General features: G+C 39.5%; 1 protein-coding gene across 2 annotated transcripts in view; it reads right to left on the minus strand.

The window, feature by feature from the left end:
* LOC128700045 (uncharacterized) overlaps positions 1-24,835 on the minus strand; it is a 115,727-nt gene that overhangs the window by 77,789 nt on the left and 13,103 nt on the right. Inside the window, exons 4-8 of one of the 2 annotated variants that reach the window (XM_053792982.2) lie at positions 24,093-24,156; positions 20,486-20,622; positions 18,802-18,910; positions 12,087-12,195; positions 7,919-9,976 (exon numbers count right to left, since the gene is read on the minus strand). In XM_053792982.2, coding sequence (XP_053648957.1) covers positions 9,772-9,976; positions 12,087-12,195; positions 18,802-18,910; positions 20,486-20,622; positions 24,093-24,156 — 624 coding nt within the window. In that variant the 3' untranslated portion in view covers positions 7,919-9,771. Of the gene's footprint in view, positions 1-7,918; positions 9,977-12,086; positions 12,196-18,801; positions 18,911-20,485; positions 20,623-24,092; positions 24,157-24,835 lie in introns of those variants that run through there. The other variant, XR_011393793.1, reaches the window with a different exon arrangement.

The following is a 24,835-nucleotide window of genomic DNA, read 5'->3' on the forward strand; positions in this document are numbered from 1 at the left end:
ACCAAGGCCAGCAAGAAAACGCCGAAAAATCAACTATTCAACAAGTGTAGTCAGGAGGACGCCGGCCCAGCAACCACCCCATTCACCACCACTCAAGGCGACACCACAACAATAACAACAAACATGGCTGCCACCAGCCCATCCTCCCCTCTCTTCCCCGGATTCAACCTACCAAGTAGTCTCTCAGGTATGACCAACGATCCAGATACCCTAAAGTCATGCATCTCCAACTTAGTTATTGAAAATATGAATCTTCGAGAGACGCTAACAAAACAAGACACCAGGATGACACAACTCGAGAACAAAATCCTCAGTCTTGAACAAAAGTTATCAACACCAGGAATGACAAACTGTGGCAAGACCATCCAGACAGTCATAGATAGCCATACCCAACAAATAATATCTCTTAATACAAAGGTTGAAGAAGCAGTAAAAGAATGGAAGAACAACTTAGATAACCAGTTCAGCGACTACTTTGCTCTCCAAGAAGATAAAACTGAACAAGATAAACTATCGGACGCAGTAATAGTTAACAGTACACTTTTTCCCAGTGATATGAACCAAACAGTAAAGAAATTACTCTGCAGATCATAAAGGACCAAACAACTGTTATTGTACCAGAGTCTGAAATAAAAGAAGCCAGGTTACTAGGATCCCATGGTAGAAAAAGTGTTATGCTTAGATTCCACTCACATGACAGGAAAAAAGACTTAATTATTGCATCTATTAAAGTAAAGAAAGAGGTATACATAAACGAGTGTCTTACCAAAAAACGTCAGAACCTCCTGTATAGAGTCAGAAAACTTAAGCGGGAGAATAACGACACAATACACCAATGCTTCACACGGGATGGGAAAATTCTTGTTAGGAAAACAAATGTAGGTCAACTGTACACAATCACGAACGAGAATGATCTATCACGATTTCTCAGGGATACTAATCTTACAGAGAATAATTAAACAATATCCAACTTAAAAGCCTACGTAGTGTAGTGTATGTTTTGCTCCATTATTGTTCAAGTTTCATTGTGCAATCTCTTAGTATTTAAATAATCAACTACCTCATTTTGTGATTTTACTAGTAAGCATAAGTCACCTTATGTAATTTTCTTATTTACTATTGTTTGCTTAAACATTAGCTGAATTGATACTTTCTCTGTCCATATTACTACATCATATTTTTTTTAAATACTATCAATTGATATTACTTACTAAAATTATTATATAATTATCATTTTTACTATAATTTCAATTTACTCTTAACATTTTTGACATTTAATAACCATTACTTGTCTAATTACCTTTACCTGTTTTATACCACATTTACTATCTTAGAGTACTCTTAATTACCTTGTACTGCCATATAACCTCTAGTATAACTACCAGTGCAATATTGAATGAAATAAACATTACTTTTTCACTTTTTTTGTAATCATTATTACTTACTAAAATTTTATTAAACACCATATTTACTACCAGTCAATTTAACTTTTGTACATTAAACATTATTTTATACTTCCCATAACATTTTGTTGCCAAATTTTCAAGTTTGTATATTCAACTCCAACCTTTATATTATCCTTTGTACCTGTCTACCATCTTACTATCATATTATAACCAAGACATTACCATTATTCATTGTTCTTACCTGTCCATTTAATTTTGTTTACCACTACTTATTGTGTGTGCAATTAGTGTATATTCCAATTACTTTTTTGCAAGTACCAAAACTATCTTTTGCTAGCTAGTACCAACTACCTCATTTCTTTTTACTTTTTATTGTGCAATAAACTGCTCAACTTATTTAATATTACAAATCAGATCTTACTCCTAAACCAATATTATTTCATAGTGACTATCTGTCCATTTAACTTGTTTACCATTACTTAATTGTAGTCCCTTATATATTTTTTTGTCCTTTATTTTAGCTTTATATAACTACCTTAGATCATATATTTGCAATTGTTAAACTAATCAAGGTGCTATTCTCAGGTGCTAAAGTTAATAAGTTCACTATTTTGCCATTATACTCCAAAGCTCATTTATTTGATTACCACTTTATTGTTCACCACAACTTATATTAGTCCCTTTTATATTATAATCTTATATTATAATTCTAACTTTAAAGAATTACCTTTAAAGTAGTACCTACTATCATATTCCCAAGCTCCATTATTTGATCATCACTTTATTTGTTCACCACAAATTATTTTAGTCCCTTTTATATTGTCTCCTTTATTTTAGCTTTAAAAAACTACCTTAGCTTATTATTTTTTACATTTGTTAAATAATTCAGGTGCTATTTTTTTTTTTAGCTTTAGAATATTTACTTTATTTTTTACTTAATTCTAACTATAAATTCACTACAAATCTTATGATTACAAGCATTGATCCTGATACCAACCTCTTATTTAATGACTTAAATGATTCAAACAGTTACTGTAATTACTACACAGCAGAACAATCAAAGGCACTTCTCAGAGCCAACAACAACATTACTATCTTTAACTACAATGTCAGATCTTTAAGCAAGCATTATGATGACCTCCTAGCATTACTAAATTCCTTGCATGCCAATATGTCCATCATTACACTAACTGAAACCTGGCTAAAGCCTGATACTACAGATGTCTATGCCATTCCTGGTTACACAGCCATACACAACTGTAGGCCAGACCAACAAGGGGGTGGCACAGCTATATACTACTCAGACCAACTAGAATGTATCACTAATACTTGCACAAGGGATGAACATGGGGAATATATAATAGCTAAATTCAAATCCAAATACCTACAAAAACCTCTCACAGTGATAAACATCTACAGAATTCCACAATCAAACATTAGCCAATTTAGTCAAAACCTAGGAAGTATGATAACTGATGCACACATGAACAAAGAACACTTACTAGTCACAGGTGACTTCAATATAAATCTCCTGCAAGACCAGGACCCACACGTTACTGAATTCACAAACACAATGAGTAACTGCATGTTGCTACCAACAGTAACAAAACCTACAAGAGTTACAGAGACTAGTGTTTCCCTACTTGACCACATCTGGACCAACACCATATCCCCTTTAAAATCAGGCATAATTACAGATAATACCACAGACCACTACCCTACTTTCCTCATAACTCTTGGTAAAATACCCCAAGACACTACTAAAGTCACCTTCAGACTTCACAATGAGGCAGCCATTAATAACTTCACAACAGCAGTAACAAACATTGACTGGCACACTGAGCTAGAAATCTATACAGATATTGACGAATGTTTTAATAATTTTCTAAAAAAGACCCAATACTTTTATAACAAGCACTGCCCTAAAAAAACTAAACAGATGACAGCTAAGAGACTGAACAGTCCCTGGCTAACACCCAGCATTCTCAAATCCATAAACACAAAACACCGATATGAAAAACAGTATAGAATGGGTCACATAACCAGAGACCAAACAAAACGTTACTCGTCAATCCTAACCAGCCTGATAAGAAGGGCAAAAAAATTGTATTATGAGAACAGATTATCCAACTTACGAGGTGATATAAAAAAGACCTGGAAGACCCTATCAGAAATTCTGGGAACAAAAAAGATATCACGACATAGCGAAATAAAATTAGCAAAATCAGATGAACCCCAACTCCCACCAACAAAAACAGCAAACAGACTCAATGATTTCTTCTCCACTATAGGTCAAAACCTTGCCAATAATATCCCAAGCTCAGATACCCCACCAAATGACTACCTCACTGGCAACTACCCGAACACACTGTTCCTAGCTCCGACTAACCCATACGAAGTCTCCCTTATTATCAACGCACTGAAAAACAAGGCAGGAGATTTAAATACCTTACCACCCTTTATATACAAAAAAGCGTCACAAGTACTATCACCAATCATTGCAACACTCTTTAACAAATCCATTGAATCCTCCACCTTCCCTACAGTTCTCAAAATAGCAAGGGTCACCCCGATCCATAAAGGAGGTGACCAAACAGAGTTGAATAACTATAGGCCAATATCCAATTTACACCCTCTCTCAAAAATCTTCGAAAAATTAATTCATAAACGAATCTACTCCTACCTCATCTCCCATAACATTCTCAACCCCTGCCAATTTGGATTCAGGCCTAATAAAAATACTAACGAAGCTATTATACACATGCTAGAACATATATACACTGCAATAGAGGAAAAAGAAGTCCCTCTGGGGATCTTCATTGACTTACGTAAAGCTTTTGATACAGTTGACCATGACTTGCTCCACGTAAAATTGTCACACTATGGTATTAGAGGGCACTCCCTCAACTACCTCAAGTCTTACCTCAGCAACAGAAGCCAATATGTGTACGCAAATGGGGCAAGCTCTTCCGCACAACCAATTACAGTTGGTGTCCCACAGGGAAGTGTCCTTGGCCCTCTTCTCTTTCTCCTATACATAAATGACCTACCAAATGCTTCGCAATTACTCAAACCCACACTTTTTGCAGATGACACCACATACGTCTTCTCTCACCCGAGCCCAGTCACGCTAGCCAATACTGTAAACACCGAATTACAGAAAATATCTACCTGGATGAGGACTAACAAACTTACACTAAACATTGACAAAACCTACTTCATTCAGTTTGGTAGCAGAGCTACAGATGTACCTCTTAACATAACGATAAACGGATCACCTATCACAAAGCTAACAGAGGGAAAATTCTTAGGAATCCACCTCGATAATAGACTCAAATTTCATACACATATACAACAAATTTCTAAGAAAATTTCCAAGACTGTAGGCATACTATCGAAGATACGGTACATGTTCCACAGTCAGCCCTCCTGGCCCTTTATCACTCTCTTATTTACCCCTATCTTACCTATGGAATTTGTGCATGGGGCTCAACAACAACTAACCATCTCAGACCACTAATTACCCAACAAAAGGCTGCAGTTAGAATGATGATAAATTCTCAATACAGGCAGCACACTCCACCAATATTCAAAACACTCAACCTACTCACCATACAAAACATCCATACTTATTATTGCACTTATTACATACATAGAACACTTAACTCTGATATTAACCCTCCCCTCAAACATCTCCTTGCCAACCTCAACAGAACACATGACCATAACACAAGGCACAGATCACTCTTTGATGTTCCTCGTGTCCATCTCACGCTATGCAAAAACTCGATGCACATAAAAGGCCCTAAAATCTGGAATTCATTACCTGTAAATATAAAAGAAACACTACCTGTTTATAAATTCAAGTCTCTTCTCAAAGTTCACTTACTCACTCAAAACCAAATAAATACTGAATAACTGAACCATATAAATTGTATATCCTAAATGTTACTCACAATTATATCACACAAATGTTAAACCTAACTTAGTTATTTTTTTTAAATACACTACCTAACAGAATACTCCATTCTACTGAATGAACAGCAATGCATGCAACCATATGACCTGTCTTTGTAATACTCATTTGTATTTTATAGTTATCTGTTTACAATAATGTCTTATCACTGATTTCATCATTGCTTAGTTAATCTTAAGTTAATTGTAAGCCAGCCCGTAATGCTATGCATATAAGTGGCTTTGGCATGCTGCTCTTACCTGTATTTTTTTGTACCTCTGTATGTATGCTAAATTTCTAAATAAATAAATAAATAAATTGTGTTTTTTAAATAAAATATAAAAAAAATTCCCTAGTAAGGATTATGTAGGACTTTCAATATGCTGTTATGAGAACCTTATTGAAATGCATTGTTGCAAAATATATTATGTTCCATTTTTTTTGTGTGTGTATGTGTGCTCTTGCTTTGACTGGATTACTGAGTACTTGTCGACTGTTGTAGAAATAAAACCGACAGTTCCAAATGATGCTCGGACTTTATTGGGGCATTCTGGGTGGTTAATCTTCCGGGTTTAAATTTCAAACTAGATCTAATTGCATCTTATTTCAAAAAAGTGATTACCGCCTTGCATTTCACAGTTCATCCTTTAACTATCATTTTCTGTCATCTAGTGGCACAGAAAACGAAGCCATTTTCAAGGTGCCTAGGATGGTAGACTTAAGTAACTTGGATGGTACATGTTTGTATGTGAAAGATGGTAGTCTCTAGCACCTTGGATGGTGCATGCTTGTAAGTGAAGGATGGTAGTTTCAAGCACCTGGGGTGTAAAAGATGGCAGGTTCAAGTATCTGGAAATGCGAGATGTCAGGTTCAAGAACCTGGGGTGAGAGATTTGACAGGTTCAAGCACCTGGGATTTAGAGGATGGTAGGCTCAAGCACCTGGGATGTGAGAGATGGGTTCAAGAACCCAGAGTTTGCATGCGTCTGCCAGGAACTATAGGGTATTGTAAACAGTGATTCCTTTAAAGATCGAACTAGATGAAGTTGGAAATATTAAAAAATGAGACATAATTTGCACAACTTTCATGCACATAACACAGTTCACTGTGTATTGAGTTACTTGGATCGTCGCTGACTTTGATTTTTAATAGTAATCCTCTAACTATTCGATTTGTTTTCACTGATTATTCGAGAAGGAATCTTTCGATTGGCTTCAAATTTTCAACGCTGCTGTATGGAGGGGGGTCTAAGAGGTAGTGAATTCACGAATGCATTATTAGAGTGCACAGTTGAAGTTCGTGGGTTTATGAGGGTGGGTGCAGGAAGGAAGAGGAGCAATTGATGGAATAATGAGGTGAAAGGGAGTAAGGGAGAAATGTTAGGGCATGAAAGGCTTTTACTATGTAGAAGTGATATACGAGAAGAGAAAGCGGAGTATACTAAGAGTGAAAGGTCAAACAAGTTATAAGTGCCAAAAGAGAGCCATTTACCAGGGAGAGAAAACTGGACGATCCTTCTCCCACTCTGTAAATGAAAGACTTACCAGGAAGTTCGACTAAATAGTTCCATCTCAACTTTACTTCGATTCTGTATGCTTTCTAAAAATTTTCTGTATGCAGTAAATATTCTTATTTTTGTAAGATTTTATTAGGCGCAGCTAGTAGCGCTATATCTGCGTGAACAGAGGCAAAATTAATGTCTGAGTTTCCTTTGTAGTGTATGAAGACGAGATGAGAAATCCCAACTTATTATCTCTATCCCTGTTTTGATTACTCGTCGTAGTTAAAAGGACATAGTTTAGAAAAAAATATTCACGTTAATAAAGAAAACTTTATTTCATTCTGACACTAATTTTAATATCTGTATTTATTCGTTTACGAACTCGAAATCTTCATTGCCAGAAAGATCTTAAAATATTACATGTCTCCACCTGAGAAGTGTTGTGACAAGGTCAATTTTGTGTTCTTGTAACTACATTCTCAGTGACTTAACGACAGACCTTTAGTATGGTAACTACCTTCTCAGTGATTAAAATCAAGTCTCCGGTCTGGTAACTTCATTTTCAATGACTTTTGGTCAAGTCTCTGCTCTGGTAACTATACAATTCAGTTAGCAATGAAAATTCTCATCAGAGTTTATTCCGTAATTATAATACAGAAAAATAAGATATAAAAACCAAATGTTTGAAATATTGAAATGGTTTTTACATCTCACTAATGCAGTGTGGTGGTGGTGATGTGAGTGGAATAAGTTCACACTACAGTGTGGTGGTGGGTAAGTCCACAATACAAAAAGTCCTGAGAAATCTATAATATTCATTAAGATAAGCCTTGAGTTTTACTTCCTGCCTCAATATTTACATCATGACGAAAAAGGTACAGAGCTGACATTGTATTTAAAGCAGTATAGTGGTCACCATCTCTCTATTACTGATGTACCAGCAAATCATATACAGTGTCAATTATGTTATTAACATGCTCTCTGAACGACGATTATATATATATATATATATATATATATATATATATATATATATATATATATATATATATATATATATAGTAAACAGTACACATGCATGGATTATACAGTCTGGAGAATAGGAAGTAGTCAAGCTTGACCGATGAAAAATAAGTAACTTTAATTGCTTACATCAAGTACTCTTCAATTCTTAACAGAATCAAGAAACTTTATTCTGAAGTCTTCTTATTCAAATATTTGCAATAAAATAACGGAGGTGACAAAATAACATGATACAGTGGCAATGTTGACACGATGGTGTTGGTGGCAGTGTTGACATGATGGTGCTGGTGGCAGTGTTGACATGATGGTGCTGGTGGCAGTGTTGGCACGATGGTGTTGGTGGCAGTGTTGACACGATGGTGCTGGTGGCAGTGTTGACACGATGGTGCTGGTGGCAGTGTTGACACGATGGTGTTAGTGGCAGTGTTGACACGATGGTGTTAGTGGCAGTGTTGACACGATGATGTTGGTGGCAGTGTTGACACGATAATGTTGGTGGCAGTGTTGACATGATGGTGTTAGTGGAAGTGTGGACACAATGGCGTTAGTGGCAGTGTGGACACGACGGTATTAGTGGCAGTACTCGCCTAGTTGTACTCACCTAGTTGAGGTTGCAGGGGTCGAGTCCTAGCTCCTGGCCCCGCCTCTTCACTGGTCGCTACTAGGTCACTCTCCCTGAACCGTGAGCTTATCATACCTCTGCTTAAAGCTATGTATGCATCCTGCCTCCACTACATCGCTTCCCAAACTATTTCACTTCCTGACTACTCTGTGGCTGAAGAAATACTTCCTAACATCCTTGTGATTCATCTGTGTCCCCTTGTTGCTGTGTCCCATCTCTGGAGTATCCTGTCTTTGTCCACCTTGTCAATTCCTCTCAGTATTCTGTATGTCGTTATCATGTTCTCCCTATCTCTCCTGTCCTCCAGTGTTGTCAGGTTGATTTCCCTTAACCTCTCCTCGTAGGACAGACCTCTTAGCTCTGGGACTAGTCTTGTTGTAAACCTTTGCACTTTCTCTAGTTTCTTAACGTGCTTGTCTAGGTGTGGGTTCCAAACTGGTGCCGCATACTCCAATATGGGCCTAACGTATACGGTGTACAGGGTCCTGAACGATTCAGTGTTGACACGATGGTGTTAGTGGCAGTGTGGACACGATGGTGTTAGTGGCAGAGTTGACACGATGGTGTTAGTGGTAGTGTGGACACAATGGTGTTAGTGGCAGTGTTGATACGATGGTGTTAGTGGCAGTGTTGACACGATGGTGTTAGTGGGAGTGTTGACACAATTGTGGTGATTGTAGTGTTGATACGATAGTGTTGGTCGTAGTGTTGACACGATGGTGTTGATGGTAGTATTGATACGATGGTGTTGATGGTAGTGGTGATACTGCTATGGAGTCAATCCCAGCAGGGATTCTCTGGGTAGTCACACCTTGTGTTGGGGGAGACGTTGTATGGGGAGTTATGAGGACAGTGAGGATACAATGACTGCTTGTAGATGACCAGAATTATAGTGAAGTAGGAGCCTACAACATCGGGGGATAATACAGTATTCAAAGAGAAGATACACGGGACATGCAGACGATAGTTCTAGCGATGGATATTGGGAAGCACTGCTATGGTAATAGAGTTGTCAATGAGTGGAATAAACTCACAAGTAACGTCACTGAAGCTAAAACGTTGTGCAGTTATAAAAAATAAGTTAAACAAATACACGAGTGGGTGTGGGTGGGTGTGAGTTGGACCTGACTAGTTTGGGCCAGTAGGCTTACTGCAGTGTTCCTTCCATCTTGAGCGGTTGTTTTGGACCTGCCTGGCACTGGGCCAGTAGACCTGATGCAGTACTCTTTATTTCTTATGTTCTTACGGTGGAGATTTAATGCTCTAAACGGTGACGCAGAGAGGGCTCTTCTGCAGGAGACAGTCCTCGTCAGTCATGTAGAAGTAGTGCTGGTAGGAGAGGGACGCGCAGTAGCCCAGTTCGTTGTGCTCGGGAGCCTGACGATAGTGGTAGCAGGTAGCTCTGTTAGCAGCGCGCGTCGTCTGCGTTGCCGTAGTTAAGTTACGTGTCTGGCACTCCTCGTATTGTCTGTTGGGGTTAAGTGTTGTTACTGCATTTCTAGTTCATTGGTAGATGAACATCGTTAGTAGGTGGAAACCTTGTTAAACAACGAAGGAGACTTTGCTTGCCAGAAATGCTCTGTACAACTATGATTTTTTTTACTCCAGCTATACAGCTGGAGTAAAAAAAAGCCAGCCCTATCTGAGGCATACTGTCACCACCCCAGGATGCAACCCACAACAGTCGACTAACACCCAGGTACCTAATTACTGCTTGGTGAACATGGGTAGCAGGTGGCAATATAAACACAAATGCAGTATAATGTGATCCTTTATTGACTACGTTTCGCCCACACAGTGGGCTTTTTCAAGTCACAAACAGTTCTGTTTGTGACTTGAAAAAGCCCACTGTGTGGGCGAAACGTAGTCAATAAAGGATCACATTATACTGCATTTGTGTTTATATTGCCATTGTGTCGGTATTTTATACCATTTATTTCCATGGGTAGCAGGTGTAAGGAAACATTTCCAACGTTTCCACCCGGCCGGGATTCTTCAGGCACAACTAAATTTCAACCATTTCTGTATCATTCTGAAATAAATATTATCTGAAAATTTACTGAAATAAATTATCATATTATTACTAGTTAGTGAGTGGAGAAGACCTTGTTAGTGGGTGGAGGAGAGCTGGTTAATGGGTGGCGGAGACCTGGTTAGTGGGTGGCTGAGACCTGGTTAGTGGGTGGAGGAGACCTGGTTAGTGGGTGGAGGAGACCTGGTTAGTGGGTGGAGGAGACCTGGTTAGTGGGTGGAGGAGACCTGGTTAGTGGGTGGAGGAGACCTGGTTAGTGGGTGGAGGAGACCTGGTTAGTGGGTGGAGGAGACCTGGTTAGTGGGTGGAGATGACCTAGTTAGTGGGTGGAGGTGACCTAGTTAGTGGGTGGAGGTGACCTAGTTAGTGGGTGGAGGTGACCTAGTTAGTGGGTGGAGGTGACCTAGTTAGTGGGTGGAGGAGACCTTATTTTCGTCTCACTCGTAGTGAAGAACTCATTGGTAGGAGACATTGTGACTCACAGTGATGATCTTGTTAGTAGATTAAGGAACTTTGTTAATGAATTAATGATCATAAAGAACCTCTTAGCGAGTGGAGAGATATTGGTAACTGATAGAATGAACCTTGATAATGTTCTAATTGCGATGATATTTTTAATTAGTGGCACAGTAAACAATCCAACACCTTGACGGCTCACTAAGAAGATTTTATCAGTATAGCAGCAGAGTTAAGGGAGGAGCACTGCATCCGACCTAGTAGCACAAGCTAGTCAGGTCCAAATCACACCCACCCACACCCACTCACGTATATATCCAACCTATTTTTAAAACTACACAGCGTCTTAGCTCTATGACGGTACTCGGGAGTTTGGTCCACTCATCCACAACTCTGTTACCAAACCAGTGTTTTCCTATATACTTTCTGAATTTCAACTTTTCCAGTTTAAAGCCATTGCTGAGACTCCTGTCTATGTTAGATATTTTTAGCACAATATTTACATTCCCTTTATTAATTCCTGTTTTCCATTTATACACCTCACTCATATCCCCCCTAAAGGGTTTCAAACACAATGCCAGCAGAAAAGCAAGGCTAACATCATGAATGAAACACTGTCAGGACTTTGGAGAAAAACCTAACACTGCTGACCTCGTACGGGAATTTCTCTGAAGGGAAAACCAAGTTCTATGATGGCCCTGTAGGGACAATCTACTATTGTGATGGCCCTGTAGGGAAAACCTGGCATTATGATGGGCCAGTAGGAAAAAACCTACTAGGGAAAATGTACCATTGAGATGGCCCTGTAGGGAAAACTTAATTTTATGATGGCCCAGTATGGAAAAACCTAGCACTGTGATGGCCTAGTAGGGGAAACACCTAGTATTGTGATGGCCCTGTATGATAATCATGTAGGGGAAAATGTTTTAGTGTGCTAGTGCTGTAGGGAAAATGAAGCACTATAATGGCCATGTTGAGGAAAGTTAGCACTGTAATGCTCATTTAGGGAAAAATTAGCACTATGATGGCGCTCTAAGTTAAGTCAAGGGCTACCATACCTAGTTGCAAGAATCAACTCATATAAACTTACCTAACAGCCCAGTAAGGGGAACCTAACACCATGGGTACCTCATCTATCCATGTCCATCCATCTCTCTTCTCCATCTGTCGACCACCCACCCAGAAGTCCGTCGTCAGCTCTGTAATATCAAATATTATCCATAGTTCTTAATAGACAAAGCTTGATGTTAAGTAAATGCAGAGTGATTTATAATCAATACAGTGCAATGTAAAATAAATATATACGTGATATATATATATATATATATATATATATATATATATATATATATATATATATATATTCAAAATAAATATAGGGAGGTACTACCTTTAGAACTTTACTGGGGACCCTCATCCTCAGAAAACAAAAAACGTACCTCAGTGAAAATTCAAGGTTCTCCCCGGAGCTATTTGAATATTTTCTTCTCCTACCACCCTCTATATTTTTATGCTACATGTTAACTTTATTAAGAGATAGAATACATTGATAGAAAACACAAACATGAATACACTGGCACAATATAGCGTGGGGGGTTACAAAGCATGGCTTGCTTCTGCAGTGTTTTAAAAATTGAGGTTGGAGAGTTGAAGGAGGTGGTCTTGCTTCTCCAGGAGGAGATTAGGAGGCTGAAGGTTCACCTCAATGGGTCTGGGAGAGAGTGTGAGGTGGCTGGAGTTGTGGGAAATGAGGCTTCTAGCAGTGAGGTGCAGTCTGTCTCTCGCTGTGAGGAGGCTGTAGGTGGGGAGGTAGCAACGGCTACCAGCAGTGAGGTGCAGCCCAGCACCTGCTACAAGTGGCGAGTGGTTCACAGTAATGGGAGGTGCATCAGAGTAAGGAGAGTTAAGAGTGAAGATCTGAAGGTAGGAAATCGCTTCTCTGTTCTTCAGGATGAATGTACTTCAGTGGCCAGTGAAGGTAAGGGTACTACTGCCCCTGCTAATGGAGGTAAGCGCATTCTTGTGGTTGGTGACTCTCAGGTAAGATATATTGACCGTGCTTTTTGTAATAGGAATAAGAAGATGAGAGATAGAGTGTGCTTCCCTGGAGCTGGTGTTGGGGACATAGTCAACAGGCTGCATAATATCATGTCAGTGCTGGTGGAAATGATATTGGGAAGGGTAGGAGAGAAGAGCTGCTAGATAAGTACAGGTCAGCTATAGATTTCATTAAGTCTAAGGGAGGGATCCCAATCATATGTAGCAACTTGCCTAGAAGGGGAGTAGGAAATGAATGGTTATCTAGGGCAATTGGTGTAAATTGCTGGCTAGACAGATACTGCAAGGAACTTGCAATCCTATTCATTGACAACTGGAACAACTTTTATGGCAAACATGATATGTATGCAAGGGATGGGGTACATCTCTCTGGGGCTGGGGTGGTAGCACTTGCAGACTCGATTGAGAAGGCCATTGGTGAAATGCCTATGATTTTAAACTGATAGAAGATAGAGGTATGGGTGTGTGTGGGAAACAAACAGGTTGCAACACTAGGGTTCGAAACAGTAAATGTATAAAAGGCATTCAGCATGAAGTTATAAATAAAAACAATAGATTAGGTCAGCAAACAAAGGGGGACAGCAGAGGGCAGCAAGGGACTAACTCCCTTAAGGTTTACTATACTAATAGCAGGAGTGTAAGAAATAAGATAAATGAGCTAAGATTAATTGCAAGTGCAGGAAACATATATATTATTGCTATAACGGAGACCTGGCTCAATCTGAAAGATAGAGAGATGCCCTCTGAATGTCACATACAAGGCTATGAATTATTCCACACTGACAGGGTCAACAGGAAAGGTGGTGGAGTAGCGATGTATGTCAGAGACAATTTAAATTGTTGTGTTAGACAAGATATAAAATTAGAAGCGTCAGCCACTGAATCTGTTTGGTTACAGCTTCTCGAGGGCCGAGAAAAACTAATTTTGGGTGTGATTTACAGGGCCCCAAATCTTGATAGGGAGTGCAGTAAACTTCTATGGGACGAAATTCGTAAGGCATCTACAAACGAAAATGTTGTGCTAATGGGAGATTTCAACTATAGACAGATTGACTGGAGCAATTTGACAGGAAATTTAGAGTCAGGTGACTTTCTTGATACGATCCAGGATTGTTTTTTAAAACAGTTTGTGACAGAGCCAACTAGGGGAAATAACCTCCTTGACTTGGTTCTTGCCAGTAGGGAAACACTAATTAATAATCTTAAGGTTAACGATGAGCTTGGGGAAAGTGATCACAAATCACTCAGTTTTAATATATCATGGAATTCCCATAATAATGGCAATCAAGTCTCCGTCCCTGACTTTCGCTTGGCTGATTTCATAGGACTGAAAAATTACTTAGGTGGGCTGAACTGGAATGACCTGACTAAGGGTCAGGTAGGTGGTGATGGGTGCCGAAATGACGCTTTCCAGGGCATAGTTCTAGCTGCTCAGTCAAATTATGTTCCAAATAGGGAAATCAGATCAAACAAAAATGATCCTAAATGGATGAACAATAGATTAAAATATCTAATTGGTCAAAAGAGAGGCATATATAGGTAAATCAAAAGAGGAGAGGGGCAATTAAGAAATCGATATATTCAGTTAAAGAGAGAACTAAAAAAAGGAATTAGAAAAGCAAAAAGAGATTATGAGGTTAAAGTTGCAAGAGATTCGAAGACTAACCCAAAAGGATTCTTTCAGGTATACAGAAGTAAGATCAGGGACAAGATAGGCCCACTCAAAAGTTCCTCGGGTCAGCTCACTGACAGTGATAAGGAAATGTGTAGAAGTTTTAACACATACTTCCTCTCAGTTTTTACACAGGAGGATACCAGCGATATTCCAGAAATGATAAATTATGTGGAACAGGACGATAATAAACTGTGCACGATTAGGGTCACAAGTGACATGGTCCTTAGGCAAATAGATAAATTAAAACCTAACAAATCCCCAGGCCCTGATAAACTGTATGCAAGGGTTCTAAAAGAATGTAAAGAGGAGCTTAGCAAACCTTTGGCTAATCTTTTCAACATATCACTACAAACTGGCATGGTGCCAGATAAGTGGAAAATGGCAAATGTGATACCTATTTTCAAAGCAGGTGACAGGTCCTTAGCTTCAAACTATAGACCAATAAACCTAACCTCCATAGTGGTAAAATTTATGGAATCAATAATTGCCGAGGCAGTTCGTAGCCACCTTGAAAAGCATAAATTAATCAACGAATCTCAGCATGGTTTTACAAAGGGGCGTTCCTGCCTTACGAATTTGTTAACTTTTTTCACTAAGGATTTGAGGAGGTAGATCATGGTAATGAATATGATATTGTGTACATGGACTTCAGTAAGGCTTTTGACAGGGTCCCACTTCAGAGACTATTGAGGAAAATTAAGGCACATGGAATAGGAGGAGAAATTTTTTCCTGGATAGAGGCATGGTTGACAAATAGGCAGCAGAGAGTTTGCATAAATGGGGAGAAATCAGAGTGGGGAAGCGTCACGAGCGGTGTTCCACAGGGGTCAGTGTTGGGCTCCCTGCTGTTCACGATATACATAAACGACATAGATGAGGGCATAAAGAGCGACATCAGCAAGTTTGCCGATGACACCAAAATAGGCCGTCGAATTCATTCTGACGAGGACATTAGAGCACTCCAGGAAGATTTGAGTAGACTGATGCAGTGGTCGGAGAGGTGGCAGATGCAGTTTAATATAGACAAATGCAAAGTTCTAAATGTTGGACAGGACAATAACCATGCCACATATAAACTAAATAATGTAGATCTTAATATTACGGATTGCGAAAAAGATTTAGGAGTTCTGGTTAGCATTAATCTGAAACCAAGACAGCAGTGCATAAGTGTTCGCAATAAAGCTAATAGAATCCTTGGCTTTATATCAAGAAGCATAAATAATAGGAGTCCTCAGGTTGTTCTTCAACTCTATACATCCTTGGTTAGGCCTCATTTAGATTATGCTGCACAGTTTTGGTCACCGTATTACAGAATGGATATAAATGCTCTGGAAAATGTACAAAGGAGGATGACAAAGTTGATCCCATGTATCAGAAACCTTCCCTATGAGGATAGACTAAGGGCCCTGAATCTTCACTCTCTAGAAAGAAGTAGAATTAGGGGGGATATGATTGAGGTGTATAAATGGAAGACAGGAATAAATAAAGGGGATGTAAATAGTGTGCTGAAAATATCTAGCCTAAACAGGACTCGCAGCAATGGTTTTAAGTTAGAAAAATTCAGATTCAGAAAGGATATAGGAAAGTACTGGTTTGGTAATAGAGTTGTGGATGAGTGGAACAAACTCCCAAGTACAGTTATAGAGGCCAGAACGTTATTTAGCTTTAAAAATAGGTTGGATAAATACATGAGTGGGTGTGGGTGGGTGTGAGTTGGACCTGATTAGCTTGTGCTACCAGGACGGTTGTCGTGTTCCTCCCTTAAGTCAAGGTGACCTGACCTGACTAGGTTGGGTGCATTGGCTTAAGCCGGTAGGAGACGTGGACCTGCCTCGCATGGGCCAGTAGGCCTGCTGCAGTGTTCCTTCGTTCTTATGTTCTTAATATGTCAAAGGTTATGAATCTCCTCCAGCTCCTCCGAAGCCGGACACGAGCCCAGTATGCAGCATGCATTTCCCCTCTGGATGGCTACGCTGAGGCGCTGTAACATGAAAGTGGCTGCCCTTGGGTCCCTGGTGGTGTCGATGAGTCTGGAACTCAGTTCTTTAAGGAAACGTGTGGCATTTTTTCCCCATGCTCCCAGGGTCTCTGATCCCACTGGGACAAATTGATACTGTTGGCTTATGTCCCTGTACTTGCCGATCTTGTACTCCTCCCTGTGGTTAGCAGTTCCTCCCTGTCGCCCGACACTGTGATGGACATGGGAAAATGTTAAACCCCGACGGGTCAAAACGGGTAATGGGCAGTAATAATGTATGATCCAATGGGAGGATAGATTCAATCTTCCGGATCAGACACTCTTTCTCATAATAACTTTTCAACGAGCTACACAATTGGTTGCTTTCCTTCTTGTTTTGTTAATTTATTAATGCACCTCAGTCTCATTCCGAGGGCGGAATTCAAAAGTTTACAGAGGCGTATAATGGGTTTGTGGTCTGAAGATCACCACTGCAGTTCCTATTGAAAAAAAAATATTTTACAGAACAAGAACATATAATGTAGCAATAGTCGAAAACATAATCATTACTTGAATCTGGAATTTTTTTCCAGTCTGGAACATTGTTCCAGACTAAGGAACACAACTCTTCTTCAGGCTGAGGGACTGACCACCTCAAAACCACATCTTCAAGGCTGACGGATTGATTACACCGTCTTCACATTTCTACTGCTTCTGCAAACTCCTCAGTACTCGACTGAAGAAGCCTACTCTGTAGGCAAAACACTTCAGAATAAAGATTCCTAACTGTTGCACATGTGTCTTATCAGCATGTCAGTATTGTATAGCATTTTCATATTCATTTTCCCATGTATTTGAGGTGTATTTGTACTCTGGCTGGCTGAGTTTGTATAGACGTGGTCTTGACACTATAAAGCTGTTTTGGTCCATAGCACTTATTGTACAATCTATTATCAATTTCAGTAGTGCAATGGCAGTCTTATCTAACGCAAGTTTAAAATCACCATATTTCGTTAATCCCTTTACCGGGCAGGCATCACTTTTGTGTTCACAACAAATCAAATGGTACAATGAGGTGCTTGTGGAAACCATATAAATATCTTCCAGATAGCTCCACAGCCACCATGAGCATAAGTGTATTTCCAACAGAAATTTGTGATGCCTGGAAGTGTGGTAAATACGGCACTGTGGAATCATGGTGCTAGAATTCGAGCAAGGTTTTTGGGAGCAGCATCATCTGTGATGTAGCCGTCCTATCACGAATCACATTGGTTGGGAGACTAGAATGTAAACAGTTTGAGTGGAGACATTTACCGGGCAGGCATCACAAAAGTGATGCTTGAAGGCATTTTAAAATATGACACCATGGAATGTAAGAGCACAGTTGAAACAAATTCCTATTATTCTTAATAAGTCCTTATTAAATAACGAAGGAAAAACATAAATAATGGTTCTTTATTTACCATTTAAAAAAAAGTATTTTATAATATTCACAAGCTTTACCTGGTGGGCATCATTTTTCGGCATCACTTTTACCGAAAATTTTTTGGGAAAATAGAAACAATGTAAGAGTAAATTAAAAAGGATATACTTTAAACCTAGGCTATCAGAATTTTTAAATCTACCGATTTCGATCCTTATCCGGTTAACTACCGAACGGAAACTGCAATAATATATAGCAAAAGCTATTTCGGGAACCACAGATCCTTAGTTTCGTGAGCTAATGCAAGTATAGTTGAGCCTCAGTATCAGAAATAATTTCAATCATATGGGAAGAGCTAAACTCATAGGGACTACTCAGTGCCTGGAGGAATGAATGGAAATCAGGTTTGACCCACGGAAGGGGAAACCCGGTGCAGTTCACTTGGATAAGGAGCCTTTTTGTGGCATCAAGGAACCTCCCTTGAGGGGACCAGTATCAGAAAATAATGTTAATAAAATTACGACACAATATGAGAAGTTAATACGGGTGGCGTAAGGCCAGAATTTCTAAAAAAAAATTCTAGTAACCTAATTACACATATATCGATTACCAATAATGTAAAACTTAAATATCAAAAGCTAAAATGCAGGTAGTGTAAAGCCTGAATGGCACAAGCAACAGGGGATACTGACGGTTGTGCTGAAGATGTTGGATGACAGTGGAGAAGTGGCTGACGCTCTTGAAGGTGAGGAGGTCACCGTTGATCACCTTGCAGAAGGCCCGCGCCTCTCCCCAGCTCACCTGCATAAAAAAGACTTTGATCAACTTATTAACCCGGAGAGTTAGTGATTTCAAGGTAGCCCCGGAAAAAGCCAACGTACAGTGGATTAACATGCTAATACCAGTTACTGCTAAGAGAACAGGGCCATCATTGTCAAAAAATTCACCAAAGCCTCAACTCTTCTATTAGAACCCAGGTTATTCTGGTATGATATAAATGAGCCATTATTCTTTGAAGGAGTTCTTTCCTGGTGTCTCCCTCACCCTTTCTGTCCTCCAGTGTCGTAAGGATGATTTCCAATAACCTCTCCTCATAGGACATACCCCTTAGCTCCGAGACTAGTCTTGTTGAAATCCTTTGCACTTTCTTTGATTTTTTTTGACATGCTTGACCAAGTGTGGGTTCCATACTGGTGCTGCATATTCCAATATGGACCTGACATATACGGTGTACAGTGTTTTGAATAACTCCTTACTTAGGTTTCAAAACGGAATTCATAGGTTTGCCAGGCGCCCATATCCTACTAGAGTTATTGTTGATGAGAGTCTCAAGAGATATGTCGGCATGGTACTCTCCCCAAGATCCATTTCCATGAATGAGGTTTGCAGTCTTTGGCCCCCTAGCATGTACTCCGTCTGCGATCTCCTTTGACCTCCAATCTTCATGATTTTGCACATGGTAGGGTTAAACTCCAGGAACCATTTGTTGGATTGGGTTTGCAGCCTATCCAGATCCCTTTGTAGCAATACCTTGTCATAATTCTCCACATTAGCTTCACATCGTCTGGAAACAGAGAAACCCCTGAATCTTTCTATTCTGCATATCATTCACATATACCAGAAACAGTACCGGCCCTAGGACTGACCCTTGTGGAAGCCCGCTCGTCACATGCGCCCACTTTAACACCTCGTCACGTACCATCACTCGTTTTCTTTCTGTCTGGTATTCCCTGACCCATCACATTGCCTTTCCCGTTATTCGTGCCTGTTATTCCTTTTGCACTAATTTTTGGTGCGGAACTGCGTCCAAAGCCGCCTTACAGTCCAAGAAAATGCGCCTCCTCCTCCTCCTCCTCCTCCTCCTCCTCCTCCTCCTCCTCCTCCTCCTCCTCCTCTCTTTCACTCTCTCTCTCTCTCCTGTCTTACTTATTTCCCCTTCCCTGAAACCGTGTTGGTTATCGTGTATAAGCTCATTCTTTCTAGGAGCTCCACCAATCATGTCCTAATAAGCTTCACCATGACTCGGCATACATGATAGTGACACTGATCTGTAGATTAATGTCTTCCATACCTCAGGTGGTTGCCCTATTATGATAGATGTGTTGATTGTTGTTAGAGGCACACACACTGCCTCAGCTCCCTCTCAGGACCCACGGAGAGATGTCCGATCCCACCGCCTTTGAGGTATCTTGCTCGTTTAGCAGTCATTTCACCTCCTCGGCTGTGTGTATTGTGTCCAGCACTTGTGTACTTACCTAATTGTGGTTGCAGGGGTTAAGACTCAGCTCCTGGTGTATGTGTGTGTGTGTGGGGGAGGGTGGATGGGTGAATTTTGCTTCTGTTGGATAATGCAACTAAGGCAAAATGGGAAAGAACCTTGCCAACAGAGAAGACAGAGAGGCACTGATCTCCGACGACGGTGTACATATCAGGGCAGTCAGGGTGGCTGATGGTATTGTTGAGGTTGGCTACCAGGTCCTCTCCCAACAGCTCGCTTCTCCGCCAACTCTGTACTGTAGAAACAGGACATCACTTGTTAGATACATTTCTTCTCTGTGACACAGTACATCACCTGCTGCGTCCTAACAGACCCTTTTAAAACAAACAAAATCAAAGAACTGGAGAATATACAAAGAACCTTCTATCCCTACAAATTCAGTTAATAACGTAAATCGAGTAGATAAATGGTTTAATAAACTGAGAACTTGATAAATGAAAATCTTGTGCAACATTTGGGTATCTTCATGAAACCTTTCGCCAGCCAGTTACTTCTTCAGGTCATTGCAGAGGAAGGATGGACTTAACACAACGACTTCAAGCTGAGGGACTGATTGCCTCAGCGTCCTTCTCATCTTTTATCTTCCTCTGCGTTGGACTGAGAAGACAGTGGCTAGCGAAACGTTTCCTGAATAAAGATACTCAAATGTTGCACAAGCGTTTCATTTACCTAAATTATTGCTAATGTCTGAAGTTCCTTGAACTGTTCTTCCTAGAAGGGAGGCTAGAAACACCTTTAAATTTTTGCCTGTAAAATCCTGGAAGGATTGGTCCCAAATATGCACTCAGAAAATGCTGCCCGAAGATGAAGTAGCTCAACAGACGGTGCACAATACCTCCATTGGAAAGCCTAGGTGTAACAAGTACACTAAGGAGATCATGACCTCGTAACTTCCTCCCAACATCACCAACAGACACCTATCTTCAAGAGGGAACTGTATAATTTCCTCCAAGTTATTTTCTGATGAGCTGAGATACTGTACTAAAGATGGCCAATTGGTTGACTGGCTCATTATCCAGCAGGCCTTGTCTAGGAGAGTATCATAGCACCGGTGACGCACGCAAAAGTATTTAAGTAGCCATTAGCTCTGGGAAAAGCGAACTCGTCATACTAGAGCCATTTTTCTGCTTGAAGAAATCTCCATTAAATGAAAAAAGACGTTGGAGAAAACACAAAGCACTGTGATTTCAATAATTTTTATTTAAGATAATGGGATTTTTTCTTAATGTGCAGCCAGTACTTAAAACAGGTATGATAATACATTATCAACTGGCACTTTGGGAAAAGGAGACCTCACATCGAAGCTCTTCATTTTCATTTACACCAAATTAAATTTTCTGAAATGATGAAATGAATGAAATGGGAGTCAAAAAATATAAAATAACGAGTGCAATTTATTTAATCACTTGGCAGGGATGAAAGGATCTCGCGTTGAGGTAAAGTTATGAGGCCACCTTTGGTTTTCCAGGCGAACTTTGATCGAATATCGAACTATGAACCGTTAAGTTTCATTCCAATTGTTCAGTCGGTTACTAAGTTATCCTGTTATCAGGCACTAATCACGTTCATAATTAGTTCTTTACCCAGCTCAGACCTCGGGAGTAGCGAGAGTGTCATGGGCAAGTTTATGCTCAGACCAAATCACTTCTTATTTGCAAATAACATCACAGGTGTTTTCCTCGGTGTTGTCAATTTGCACTATTGCTAGAGCACCAAACGAAGATATTGCACTTGATGATAATTGCTTAATATTTAATAAAAAGTGGAATGTGTAATTTCTTGTGTTTTTTTGGTTCTCACCATTTTCTTTAAAAGACAGATTACTAAAAACGAATTTGCTAGGAAGAATGTGCAAAACGTGAAATTCAAAATCAGGAATTTCATGTACTTACTGCTTTCCTAATGATTACGTGTAATTACCAAGGAATTGGAGGAACCGGCAGAAAATACTCAAACAGCAACAGGAAGAATCGTCTAAATTTTCTCCTGAAGTATGATTATTCTCATGAAGACTGAGCTCCCAGGGAGAGAGAGAAAGTAAGCAATACGCTGAGCTTATGGGTAATAACCCACTTTCAACAGTTCAGAAATATCATGAATATTGTAGGTTGAACCAGAGAACCTTTTCTCAGACGATGTTTAACTAGTTAAATATCGCCTGTAGAGGGAAAGAATAATGGAAGCAGACTCGAACCATAACTCATGCAAATAGCAGGACTGATGCTTTGCCCACTCAGCCACAGAGCTTACAGTAGTGTCATTATATAACCAGCAGTTATGTAAAATGGTTGTATCTTATTCCACAACCCCAGAAACTTTCATGGTACATCTGTTCTCATGCTCTACAAAGTCTCATTATCCATAACAAAACTAGTAGCAAATAACGAATGTAAATAAATAAACAGAATAATAAATGGGGACTCTGCCTGTGGTTCATACAAATGGCAGACAGTGATGTAACAATACAGCCACAGAGGTTACAATAAGATGATTTTAAACCAGCATTTCTCTGACAATGTTGAATCAGCAACACAAGCTGTGACCACTACCTGAGGCTGAAGGAGACGGTTGCTACTGCTCTTGGTGCCATAAGACGTAGGGTATCACGAATACCGGAATGTAATCATCCTTCCCAACTATAGCGATGCGATAACCAGGTCCCCGGCACAGGTATATTAATAGTAACCGCAACTGTACATCACCGCTACTCCTTGGCAGCCAGTGATGTGTCATTATATGGCCCGTGTCAGTGCATTCTTCCTCGTAATATATTTTCATCATAAGGATTCAAGTGTTTCGTCTACGTTAATTTTTTCATAATGACTTTATACTCATTGAGAAGCGTTAACACCGTAATTAACATACAGCGTATCGGGTCAGGTATGATACGAGGAAGGCAAGAGCAGCATATGCAACAATGGCAACATAAGCAAAACTGACAACATAAGAAACACAGGCAACATAAAAAATAGAAACAACACTGACAACATTAGCAATTTAAGCAACACTGGCAACATAATATAAGCAACACTGGCAACATAATATAAGCAGCACTGGCAACAAACAATATAAGCAACGCTGACAACATAAGCAATATAAGCAACATTGGCAACATAAGCATTATAAGCAACACTGGCAACATAAACAATATAAGCAACACTGGCAACATAAGCAGTATAAGCAACACTGCCAACATAAACAATATAAGCAACATTGGCAACAAACAATTTAAGCAATATTGGGAACAAACGATATAAGCAACGCTGGCAACATAAGTAGTATAAGCAACACTACCAATATAAACAATACAAGCAACATTGGCAACATAAACAATATAAGCAACAATGGTAACAATATAAGAAACACTGGCAACATAAGCAATGTCAGCAACACTGGCAACATAAGCAGTATAAGCAACACTGGCAACATAGTGGAATCGTTAATGTGGTGGAATACATTCTACTACATTAACACATCTTTAAGTGAGAATAATACGTATATTGTATAAGGAAAAATGTGGGGGGAAAAGTTTATTAACGATTGGATTTATGACATAATGATGGTGGTCGTATAAATCGGAGAATATTTGTTAGATAATGAGCGGCCAACGCCAATTATCTAATTACCTTGGCTGGCAAAATCCTTGTATCTAGAGCCCCCTTCACTAGCTAAATATCAGCACCTTTTTCTAAAGAGGTAACTTACCAGGAGCTTCGTCGGCTGGCAGAACTATAGATGTGAAGGTCTGAACAGTGTTGTCCAGCAGCACCTGTGGAAGACTCGGTGTCAGCATCGTCAACATAGTACTACTGAATGCACTGCTGCTGAATTTTCACTCGAATCTTCTCAAAAAAATTAAACAAAAAAAACTTTCTTTTTTTTCGTTTTATTAATTTAATAGTTATGCTAAAATTAAAAAAAAAAAAATTTTTTTACTTTATTAATTGAATGGTTGTGTTATTTTTTAAGCTTTTAAAATATTTCTTTCAGACTAAAAGTAAAAAGTACCAATGTTGGATGGCGTGACAAATACTGAGAAAAAGTCATTTAGTACGGAGCAGATCTTGAAATACAGAGACGTTATTCTGTAAATTGACTTCATCAAGTCAGTACAAGGTGTAATGTACCATGACATTATGTACAGAAATATGAGAAGTAATAAGAGGAGAGGTTAGGTGTCAACAGTGAGCAACAGTGACACTTGTGCTTGTTGATAGGTATTACCTTGCAACACTTGATATATGAGAGGATTAGCAATACTGAAGGCCCGTTGAATCTGTTCTATGCTGTCAGAAGTCTCTTAAAAAGCCGCCTCCAAGCAGTCGCTTGATCATGTTGTCTTCATTAGTAAAATGTCCAGTCTATGAGATGTTCGCTTTTTTCTCTTTTTACAAGAGTGTTCAAGATGTGGCATTTGTATGAACAGTTTTGAGTACTCTGGTAGGTAA

The sequence above is a fragment of the Cherax quadricarinatus genome, chromosome 64 (assembly GCF_038502225.1).
Source record: "Cherax quadricarinatus isolate ZL_2023a chromosome 64, ASM3850222v1, whole genome shotgun sequence".
In the NCBI taxonomy this organism is placed as follows: Eukaryota; Metazoa; Arthropoda; class Malacostraca; order Decapoda; family Parastacidae; genus Cherax; species Cherax quadricarinatus.